Source organism: Hypanus sabinus, chromosome 27 (assembly GCF_030144855.1).
Source record: "Hypanus sabinus isolate sHypSab1 chromosome 27, sHypSab1.hap1, whole genome shotgun sequence".
Classification (NCBI taxonomy): domain Eukaryota; kingdom Metazoa; phylum Chordata; class Chondrichthyes; order Myliobatiformes; family Dasyatidae; genus Hypanus; species Hypanus sabinus.
The window spans coordinates 26,641,949-26,654,131 of record NC_082732.1 but is presented as its reverse complement, the minus strand read 5'-3'; the positions used below and the strand labels follow the sequence as shown (position 1 = coordinate 26,654,131).

Below are 12,183 nucleotides of genomic sequence, written 5' to 3'. Positions count from 1 at the left end.
CTTGCATACTTTCCATCCGTGCTGTGTCGAGCTAGCAACTCAACCTCATTTAAAAAAAAAGACAAATGCTATGGAAACAGCAATAATACCTGCCTGATGTGCCACATGGCACGAAAATGAACAATTTATTGCCTTTGAATTGAGTGACTTGTAGAGCCACACAAGGGGATATTTAAGAATCAACCACATTGAGCCAGATGTTGCACATGGGCCAAGCTGTATAAAGCTGTCACATTGCCTCCCAAAGCAAATAAGGGAAACAATTGGGATTTTAAAAATTCTTCTAGTTTTGTAGATTCATCTTTTTTTTTAATATTCCAGATTATTAACTGAATTTAGATTGCACAGCTGCCATAGTGGGATTTGAACTAGGGTTTCTGATTCTCAATGTAAGCATCTGTATTACCAGCCTGGCAATTAGCCAACTGTGAAGAACATATGGGATCCTGGGCTTTATAAATGCAAGCAGAGTACAAGAGAAACAAAGTCAGTGAGAACCTTTAGAAAATTGTTTGATCAGAACCGAAGTTGCACCCATAACCTTCTGAACTCAAGGGCAATTAGATTCAGTTTGTGCAATTTACCAGATGCAAGGAACTTAAGCAGACAGAGAAATCGCTACAACATCCTCTTAATACTTCGAAATTCCTCAATATGTGTAAAAGTAATCATGAACCGACAATTCAAAGACCACAAATAGGAATGTTTTATTTTAATGTAACTTAATCTTCAAAAAAAAAAAGAGGTTATAAGATCAGAGCTTTTATAAACATGGAATAAAAAAATAAAATGAGAAGTACATTTGGCTTAAGAAACATTCTGACGTGAAACAATTAATGTAAAGTAAGTGCAAACACAATAATGTGATCATCTTCTGGTTGCAGTAACTTAACATCCATCAATCTGACATTAAGACTTTGCAGATAATAACAACATAATTAGAGAAAGAAACCCATATAGCCCTGCTCATCTGGAGGTCCTTTTTTTTTGGCTGCCTTTAAACGTTGCAGGACTTAAGATTCAGAAACTGTTTTCAGTGGTTGTGAATGTCAGTTAATTAATAAAACCTCAATTTTATCATCACCTAATTCCAGTGTTCTATGCTATTGGAGATGGAGGGGAAGGTGGGTGATCAGTGGGAGATGGTGCTACTCTTAGATAATCCAAGGCTGTGTTGTGCCTTTAGGTGTTTAATTTTTTGAGGATTGAGGGAATTATAGAGGATCATGTGGAATTTGGTGCTGGGCAGACAGCCCAATTTAAACTTCTCAAAAGGGTATTAAAAATAAAAGTTGTTCTCTGGCTCAGAAATTAAGTTGCGATTCACCCAAGTGACAACCTAGGTTCCAATTAGGACACTGATATTCTATATTGTTCTAATAGTGGGGGGGAAGAGAACTGCTTTATAATAAACAGATGTATCATCTGGGTCTAACTACTAACCGGGTGATATTTTGCTTCTTGTAGAATGTCCCAAGCTCATCACAAAGCATTTCTGAAACACAAAAATGCAAGTAGGGCTGCTACGGTGATTTTACACACCCAGGCTACAGGTCCCGGTCCATCAAGTGTGAATCAAAATGATGAAAACTTAAGGTGACAGTAGAGGCAGGTTAAGTGCAATCAACGCACCGAAAACAAAAACTAAGACTTGTAATAAAAACTTCAAATGTCCCAAATTACTTTTTTTTAATCTTACAAATAATTAAAACTCTTAAAAGACAAAAACAATTACAGAATTTAAAGAAAAGAGAATTAAGAACAATAGCCTCTGACTGGAGGCTGAGAATTAAGAGTTTTTTTCCCCTTTCATTTCATGATCCAGAACTCTAGGGTTCCCTTCGTGTGGTTTAACCCTTCATAAGTACAGCACACTTCTCAAGTTTAACAACATGGTATTGCTTTTCCACGTACAGAAAACAATGAAGGATAACTGTGCCCTCAATACACATGCAAATGTAATTTCCCTTAATTGAGAAGTCTCTGTAGGCCAAAGCACACACAGCAAAAGTGTGGCAGTGCTGGCCAGCTCACTAGCTTCTGCATAATTTTGCACAATATTTCAACCAGCAACTCCCACTTCTCACCAATTCTAGCAATTTTAATTATATTCTTCAGCACACCAATTGTCTTAATATCCCTTCTTTTCCCTGGGCTATTGCATTCATGGCAGAAGACAACTCTGTTACATTTACACCTACTTCAAAAAATAATTAATGGCTTCATTGGAGGACTTGTTACATCTTTTCCAATACAATTTTGCTTTCAGATCTGCCACTCACTGATCACCAGCAAGCCGACAACTTTTGATGTGGTGGCGTCATGCAAGACATCACTTACATGGATTGTGTTATAACTTGAGATGTGCAGCTCCCCAAATTGTGTTACCATGGAAATAAGAGCAACTGTGACACGACAAGGCTCAGAGTGAACCAGTTAATAACTGCAACAGATTCCTCCCACGAGGATTATGAGAGATACTGAAATGGAACAAACTGCGGATACTGATAAACGAGTTCCTTCAACCAACCATGCAAAGATCCTAACCTTACTCCATTCAGCTGGAAACTGTATTACTGCATTTTCCACTCTGCAACTTTTAAAACCAAACTTCCAAGTCTGCGCAGGAACAGATTTATCTGAATCACATTATCTAGTTAACCTGCAGATTTAGTGTTTAAACAAAATGCCAAAAAGATCACTCACCTATCTCTGAATAAATCCATTAGTAAGTTCCTCTATTTTCTGTCTAGTTAGTGTTTCTTATTTGTGCCTCTCCCAGACTTGTCCTTTTGATATTGATTTAACATGAGAAAATTGCAGTCAACTAATTTGCCACACTCCATAAAATGCTTAGCCAACTGTCCTCACTGCAACATTCTCTGATGTCTGGAGGTCCACTTAATCTCATAAAACAAACTACGTCCTCTCACTGCTGCCCATTTCACTCGAGTACAAGCAACTTTAATTAGTTCCACAATTAACAAACTCAGCCACAGACTGAACAGACAAATAATGCTGCAAACTAAAACTAAAACCCGGGGAGCTAAACCCTCCCTTCAGTGGCTATTCGTTTATCCAGTCTGGCAGGTGGAGGTGGAGAAGACTGGCACCAGAGGATGTCCTGCCTTTTCAGAGGGCCGCGAAAATCACCGTCATCGCAATGTGGGGCAGAAGCATCTGGAATGTTGCACCATGAGGGAGAGAATCATATGGTCATGTTGTGGTGTCGTAGCTTCATCAATAGAAAATCGTGGCTCAAATTATGTCGTGTGATGATTCCGACAATCTAAACCAAAGGAAAGATAAAAATAGATTCTGGTAAGATTTCTAACTGCTGAAGCGCACACAGCAAAGTGTAGAATCCCTGTCCCCAACTCACCTCTCCTACAGCATTGATGACTGGGAGATGCCTCAATCCCATGGTACGGAATAGGTTGAATACTTGAGACACGTGTGTGTTTGGCGAGACTGTATATGGGCAGGGATTCATGTAAGGTGTGATATCCTATTGCAGTGACAAGACAAACAAACAGTTCAATAAATAGAAGCATACCTGACAGTCAGGGACAGCCAGTTGTAAAGTTATCATCCTGTACATTACTAACGCAGGCACAAAAAGCTGCTGCTCTTTCTAAGCAAACACAAGGAAATCTGCACAAGGAAATCCAAGCGACACACTCAAAATGCTGGTGGAACGCAGCAGAGCAGGCAGCATCTATAGGGAGAAGTACTGACGAAGGGTCTTGGCCCGGAATGTAGACAGTGCTTCTTCCTATAGATGCTGCCTGGCCTGCTGCGTTCCACCAGCATTTTGTGTGTGTTGCTCTTTCTAAGAATGCTTTAACAGTCACATCCTTTGACCTCTAAGAATGAATATTAATCAAAGTAGCTCAAGAGAGTGCCCCCTTGCCTGAGCTTAGAAGAGCAAGAGATCTGGGAATTAAGCATTAAAGTAATTTAAGGATTAGTCATGATCTCACTAAACAGCTACAATTATTCAAGAGGCCCATTGATGTGTTCAGGCACCTCCCCCACATCTTCCCTGTAACTCATGAATCGGAAAGTTACAAGTTCAAGCTTTATTCAAGACATCGAAACACACTTTGTAGGCCAATACCTATAGTGCAATCCAGGGAGCATGCATAGCAGTTACAGGGAATGTTTTTATTTCAGTGGAATTTGGGAATACAAATACATAATTCTTTGAAAGCGGATTCACAGGTAGGTAGGTAAAGACAGCTTTTGGCACATTGGCTTTCATAAATCAAAAGTATTTAGTATGGGAGTTGGGATGTAATGTTGAAGCTGTATAACATATTGGTAAGGCCTAATTTGGATTATTGTGCACAATTCCAGTAACCTGTTTGTAAGAAAGATATCAATAAACTTGAAAGAGTGCAGAGAAATTTATTAGCAATCTGCAACAACTTGAGGATTTGATGTATAGGGGAAGACTGAATAGGTTTGGACTTGTTTCCACGGATGCTGCCCGACCTGCTGAGTTCTTCCAGCTTGTTGTACGTGTTGATTTGACCACAGCATCTGCAGTGCACTTTGTGTTTACTTTAGGTTAGGACTTTATTCCTTACAGCGTAGGAGCATGAGGGGAGATTTGATGGAGATATACAACAGTATGAGGGGTATAGATAGGGTAAATTCAACCAGGATTTTTCCACTGAGGTTGGATAAGACTAGAACTAGAGGTCATGGGTTAAGGGTGAAAGGTGAAATGTTTAAGGGGAAAATGAGGGGGAACTTCTTCAGAGGGGCGCGAGTATATAACAAGCTGCCAGTGGAAGTGCTCGATGCAGGTTTAATTTCAACATTTAAGCGATATAGGTACATGGATGAGTGGGTATGAAGGGCTGTGGTCCAGGTTCAGATCAATGGGACTGGGAGTATTAATAGTTTGGCCCAGACTGGATGGGTTGAAGGGTCCCTTTCTGTGGCGTAGTGTTCGATGACTAGGTTAAAATGATGGCATTGCTTCAACAATCGCAATGAGAAACCCAACATCTCAGGTTGTGAAGGTTTTACACGAATGCAGATCATTCAAGCTCCTCCTGTAGATCAGCACCAGTGTTGGTTTGAAGTGACTGAAGTAGTCAAGAAACAACTACAGCTACTAGTGCCAATGGTGTCCTACCTATTCAGGTTACAAGAAGTATTAAAACTTCAAGTAGTGTTTGCACAATTTAAGCAGGGACTGAAAAACACAACACAGGATTTGGGCTAATCCCTGCTCCTGAATAAGCAAATCAGCCCTATCAATGCAGACTCGGTCTCAGAGAAAAGGCCACATCCAGAGCTCTTTGGTATTACTACGCAGACTGCATCTGAACACAGCAAGCACAGAGGCATTCCTATGAACACCAGGCATCATTCACACACCACAGATCACCACTCCCAAGGGTTTATCTCCATTCTCTTTGGCAACATGCTGGTTTTGCTTGGATCTATCTTTCTACAACATCTCATCCAACCCATTTCCAGCTTGTCAGACTGCATGACTCATGACCCATCTTTGTCCAGCCAGAATTTAGGACGGGCTCCATCACTTGACTACCTTTCCTATTGTTGATCAAACCACCCCTTCTTCCAGCTCCCTCTACAAGACCACAACTACTCCCAGCAACATATTCTGGCTGAATCTAGATCAACACAGGTCAGCTTTAAACTTCACAACCCTCTACCCCTGCAACACTGCCCTGTTCATTTCAGCTTCTCTCCTAAAACAAAGAATGTCTTTGCCATCTTCAGCTTCAACCACCCTAATACCTTCTGAGCCGGCACCTTCCATAAATTGGAAGGAAAGGTAAATAAATTTCTAAACCATGTTCAAGTCTCCCTACTGAAGTAGGAACAACTAACAGGGAACAGACCAAGGCAGAGCAAGTGGGAACATAGATGGTTTCAATCTGTCTGAGCACTTTGCACATTGATGGATCCATGGGATCAGGGGGCATGGGGGAGGCTTTTAATATCATTAATGGATGTGAGAAGCTAAATATTAACTTCACATGTACTTCAAATAGTGTGGAAATTAGTCACTAACAGTGGGATTTAGTCAGACCTTGGCAAAGATTAACTAAACCAATACAAATATTCAAATAACTAAAATGTACAAGTAACTGAACTGAGCACACATTGACCAACACACCTTATGAAGCAACTCATCTAACTATGCTGAATTAAAGCAAGTGTTTTAATGTCACTTTCATATAAACTAGCCAAAGTGAGAATAACAAGAACCCGCAGCAAAGTGGTAGAGAATAGGGAAGAAATCAGCTATTATCTTTTTATTATTACATTTTATTACTGATACAAGCAAGCTCCTGGCATTGCTGCATGAAGTAAACCTTCCAGGACATGGGCAGATGCTGGTCACTACTTTATTTTGGAACACCAACACAAACAAGCACTTACCACAATCATACGCGGATTGAGGAGGGTCAGATCGAGGTCATGAACATCAGGGTACCGTGGATAATCTTCAGTCATCTCAGAGTACGATAACCGTGGTTGTGTTGAACTCTGAAAGGCGGAGAGAGGAAGATTGAGACAGTGATCAAGAAAATGAGTAAAGGAGAAGACTAAAACATTTAATTAGAGATGAAAAGGGCTTTTTTGTATATGTTTTAGTCATCTTACTAGAACAAATCTCATTTCTACTCTTGCTGCAGATATAAAGGCAGACACTGCATTTCTTTTCCCTTAATAGCTAGAGATAGTTCTGCATAAATGGCTCAAGAGATGGGTCCAAAATTTACCTGTTTTCTCATTTATTGCTGACTGCTTGTAGTGCATTGGCTTATTTCCGACTTTTAAGTTCCAAGTGCTAAACTACTTTATCCTCTTGGTTTACTTTGTAGATTACTCTCTCCGAGGCACAAAACATTTCGTACAGACCTGTGACCCCAGGGACGAGGCTTCATTTCATCAGCCCTAGGAGAACACTGCACCATTTAATCAATTCACCTTCCATTTTATTCTGTGCCGTACAATTAAACATTGCGCATTCTGTTTGCTACTCTACATTTATATTTTATTTTTTATTATTTCAGTACCACTCATGGAGTCTGCGGTCTTCAGGTATTTTCTTGCACTGTTTTTTATTTTAGAGATAGAACACAATAACAAGCCATTCTGGCCCAAGAAGCGAGCTCCACCAATTACAACTATGTTGCCAATTAGCCCACTAACCTGTATGTCTTTGGAAGGTGGAAGGACCCAGAGGAAACCCACACGGTTGTGGGAGAACGTACAAACTCCTTACAGATAGTGGCAGGAACTGAACCCTGTTCACTGGCACTGCAATAGAATTAGGCTAACTGCTACGCTACTGAGCTGCCCATTTAAAGGGTTAATGTTAATTGCATGCTTAACATTACCCCTTTTAAAACTGTACATTTGCCTTCTCCAGTCAGCATACGATATTGCTCTTTAATGACCATCTTAATACAATTTCAAGGCAAAGCAAACTACCTACTGCATATCTGCATATCAGTCCAATAGTCACTTCTAACTCACAGAGATGTTCCTGTGCACAAGACATTCTATGAAAGTCTGAAATAGTTTTAAATTGTTTATTAAATTTCAAGAGTTTTATTAAACAGAAAGGCAACATTTTGCCAAGCACTTACTGAATGGGTCTCTGGGTAGCACACCCCACGTACTAGCAAGGTAACCAGCTGCGATCTCAGAATAAGGCCATGAAAAGTCAAAGGTCGAAAGCGCTCCTCCATTGTCCAGTCCTCACTAGGAGACTGGTCAGGGTAAAGATTTGGATAAGGGGCATGTCTGCACAAACAGGAGGGCTGTCAGTAACTGAGTGAGCATACAAACAAGGTTGAACAGGACAATTACAAACCATCAAAACACATGCTGATAATTGAACTAGATAATGGTTGAAAAGAATGTCACAGGGCAGGGTGTGAAATTATATGATTCATCTCAAACAAAGGAGCGCCAACATTCCAGAAATGTTTCCCTGTATCAAAAATTCCTGGTATGAAATTCCAAAATAGCCCATGGTGTGATCCACAGTCCACTACTTAAAGAATGTTTCTCTTTAGATGGTCATGGACTACCAGACAGTTCACTTGATGGTAGAACAACATGGCATCACATTAGAGCAAAGGTGAGAGATGTCCACCTAGCACTCAATGCTTCTGCATCCTGCACAGTCAGGGACTGTAGCCCAGTAAAGGAACTAAGCCCTGTGTGCAAAGGCAAGGGTCAATCTCTGTTAGACACTTTAGAGCTGACAGGTTCCCCTAAACATCACCAGTGGCCCTAAACCCTAAACATCACCAGTGGCCTGCCACTCACCATAATTAAAATGTCGCCCCTCTATAATTTTCTGAAACAGTTAAAAGATCATATTTGTTTTCAGCTTCCAAGATATATTACAGACATGCACCTCAACAAGAAACTAATTTACCAGATAGCATAACTCTGTGCACTGAGGGAGTAGTATCGTCAGTGGTTGGCCACTGACCCAGGAATCTACCAATCTACATGCTTAAGTGATTTCATTTGACGACAGTGCGACAGGGCACACCAAGAGAAATGAATGGAAGGACGAGCAACACCAACCTTCGCTCCAGCATTTGCTGCAGAATGTCCTCTCCATCCTCAGCAACCTCGGTGTTCACCAGTTCATCACAGACATTCCTCAGCTCACTCGAGGGGTAGGATTTCATCGACTGGCTCCGTTTGTATTGTTCTCCAGCTCGAGTCAGGATACTTGATTTCTGGAATGATGAAACAGACTGAGCGCCTCAACGCACATGCACACGCACACGCACGGAAAAGGAGTAGCCAGAAGTCTATAAACTGCTGGCACAGACACACTACTTGTCCTGATCCTTCCATAACGCCCTGTGATGCAGGAGTCATAAATTAACCTAAAGATGGAGCAGCGCAGAGGCCAAATCCTCCTGGACCGGTTGAACGGCCAGAGACAGAGACAGACAGAGGGCTCATCTTGCTGACCTTCTGCATCTCAGTCGGGTGGCAAGTCCTTCAGTGGCACTGCGACGGGAAAAACCTGCTCCCTAATAAAAACGTCATGTCCCCAAACTCTGAAAACATTTAAAAACTATTAACATAAATGCAAATAATATAGACGAATAAAATTTTGAAAATAATTAAAACACACTAGGAGGTAACTTAAGCCTCTTAATTCAAAAGCAGTGAATACTTATTGAAATGAACAGAATCTTCAACTTTCCTTGTCGCAGGATGGGGGAAGTGATTTCTAGCGCAATGCTGGGAAACCCAGTAAGACTGGAAGTGGAGCATTCAACACAACATTTCACACTTTGCATTAATCTCACATTTTAAGGCGCAAGAAAGAAGCAACATCAAAAAATAATTCCGACCCAGATTAGGAGATATTCAGAACACATTATCGTATGGGGCAGCTTTTAAGAGTTCTTTAGGAATAAATCTTGTGTTTGACTGAAGACTTGGCAGATTACAAGTTACAGAAGACTGGGCATGGCAACTGGTAGACTCATCCTTTGGCCTTTTACCTCTTCTCATCTGCCTATCATTTCCCACAGGTCCCCTCCTCCTTCCCTTTCTCCTATGGTCCACTCTCCTCTCCCATCAAATTCCTTCTTCTTCAGCTCTTGACCTTTCTCACCCACCTGGCTTCACCTTTCACCTTCCAGCCAGCCTCCTTCCCCTCCCCCACCTTCTTATTCTGGCTTCTTCCCCCTTTCTGCTCAGTCCTGAAGTAGGGCCCTGGCCCAAAATGTCGACTGTTTACAGGTGGCCCCCGTTTTTCAAACGTTCGCTTTACGACGGTTCGCTGTTACAAAAGACCTAGATTAGTACCTGATTTCGCTAACCAAAGAGGATTATCGTTTTTACAAGAAAAAGACGCCCGCTTTATACGTGTGTTTACCCCGAGAAAGACTACAATGACCGTGAAGCCTTGTGCGGGCAGTTGTGTGTTTTCCAAATCGATTCTGGCTCGCTGACTTCCTGATTTTGAAAAGCGAAACTACACCATACATGCAATATTTCCACTTTATATATTTATCGTATCATTCCTGCTTTTACTACATGTTCATGTTATTTTAGGTTTTATGTGTTATTTGGTATGATTTGGTAGGTTATTTTTTGGGTCTGGGTACGCTCAAAAATTTTTCCCATATAAATTAATGGTAATTGCTTCTTCGCTTTACGACATTTCAGCGTACAAATGGTTTCATAGGAACGCTCTACCTTCGGATAGCGGGGGGAAACCTGTAGTTATTTCCATAGATACTGCCTGACCTGCTGAACTTCCTCAGCATTTTGTGTGTGTTGCAATTGACAGATTAATTCAATTCCCCTTCCCCCACCTTCTTGTTTTGGCTTCTGCAGCATTCCATTTTCAGTCCTGCTGAAAGATCTGAGTCCAAAACGGCAACTATTTATACCCTTCCAGAGATGCGGCCTGACTTGCTGAGTTCCTCCAACATCCTTTGTGTCTTAATTAAATTTGGAGCGGTTTAAGAGACCGAGATTAAAGAATCAGTATCTCAATGCTGTGGGAATTTACAGGACCCTGTCAACATAAAGAAACAAGGATGTGCATGGAAGAATTTAAACACAAACAAGGATAATTTAAATAGTACATGAGCCAATGCAAGCCTGTAAACTGAGGGGTGATGGCTGAACAACAACAACAAGTGAATTACAAAGGGAATTTATAGTGTTTAACTAGGATCAGACTACTTTGCTTTAATTTCTCTTTGCTTGGGCACTGCAACCCACGCAGCTCTTAAAATCTCTCTAACTTGGCAATGTTTTTGATTCCTATTGCATATAATCAACTCCTTCCTTTCCAAGGTCTTCGAGTGACCCATCTTTGAGATGTCTAAACAAGGAACTGGACCCATTGTAATTTGCTTACAACTTATGCAGAGTCACTGGCTCTCCACTCAGCCTCGGACCACCTGGACAGCAGCAAAACTTGTGCCAGGCTGCTGTTAATTGATTACAAATCAGTGTTCAACACTATCATCTGCTCAGTACTAATCTATAATCCTCAAAACCTGGGCCCCTGTGCCTCCCTCTGCAATCGGATCCTTGACCTCATCAGTAGATCAGAGTCTCTGTGGAACGGAAATAACGTCACCTCCTCATTGACGATCAACACCAGTGCACCTCAAGGATGTGTGCTCAGCACCCTGCTCTGTGCTCCTTATAAACATGACAGTGTAGCTAGACACAGCTCAAACGCCATCTGTAAATTTACTGATCGACACAACTGTTGTTGGCAGAATCGCAGAGGTGGTGTATAGGAGTGAGATCGATCAGCTGGTTGACCAAGGAACCGATTGTGGACTTCAGGAAGGGGAAGTTGAGGGAAGAGACTCCAGTCCTCATCCTCATCGAGGGGTCAGCAGTGGAAGGGGTGAGCAGTTTCAAGTTCCAATGCGTCAACGTCTCTGAAGATCTATCCTGGACCCAAAATACTGATGTAGCTACGAGGAAGGCACGTCAGATGTACATTTCATTCCGAGTTTGAGGAGATTTGGTATGTTGTGGAAGACGAGCAAATTTCTACGGATGTACCATGAACATTCTAACTGGCTGCATCACCATCTGGTATGGCGAGGCCACTGCACAGGATCAGGACAAGTTGCAGGAGGTTGCAAACTCAGTCAGATCTATCATGGGCACTAGTCTCTCAAGCACTGAGGACATCTTCACAAGGTAATGCCTCAAAAAGGTGGCATCAATCATTAAGGACCATTCCCTCCCCCCCCACCCCCCGAATCACCCAGGGCATGCTCTCTTCTTATTACCACCATCAGGAGATAAAGGAGCCTGAAGGCACACTCACGTTTGGGAACAGTTTCTTTCCTTCCATCAACACCTTTCTGAATGGAAAATGACAACCCATAAACATTACCTCACTACTTTGCTTTCTTTTCACACTATTTTTTTGATTTTTTATTTATATTTCTTAGTTTAATTTGTAATATTTTTATAGATTGCACTGTACTGCCACCGGAAAATGACATATTTCACGAGATACATCAGTAAGCTTCTTGGTTACCTTACCCAAAATTCTAAAACTACATTTTCAACCATTAATCTTTGAACTTCTCTCACTGCTGTGATGTAATGTTGTAATCAATTACATTGATGTAATGTGCACTGAGATGTCCTAAT

General features: G+C 41.4%; 1 protein-coding gene across 1 annotated transcript in view; it reads right to left on the bottom strand.

Annotated features, from left to right (window-relative positions):
• Window positions 1-688: 688 nt before the first annotated feature.
• clcn6 (chloride channel 6) overlaps window positions 689-12,183 on the bottom strand; it is a 55,904-nt gene continuing 44,409 nt past the window's right edge. The window contains exons 19-23 of the mRNA XM_059952047.1: window positions 8,602-8,759; window positions 7,647-7,803; window positions 6,430-6,537; window positions 3,383-3,508; window positions 689-3,289 (exon numbers count right to left, since the gene is read on the bottom strand). Of these exons, the coding sequence (XP_059808030.1) occupies window positions 3,209-3,289; window positions 3,383-3,508; window positions 6,430-6,537; window positions 7,647-7,803; window positions 8,602-8,759 (630 nt within the window). The 3' untranslated portion in view covers window positions 689-3,208. The remainder of the gene's footprint in view (window positions 3,290-3,382; window positions 3,509-6,429; window positions 6,538-7,646; window positions 7,804-8,601; window positions 8,760-12,183) is intronic.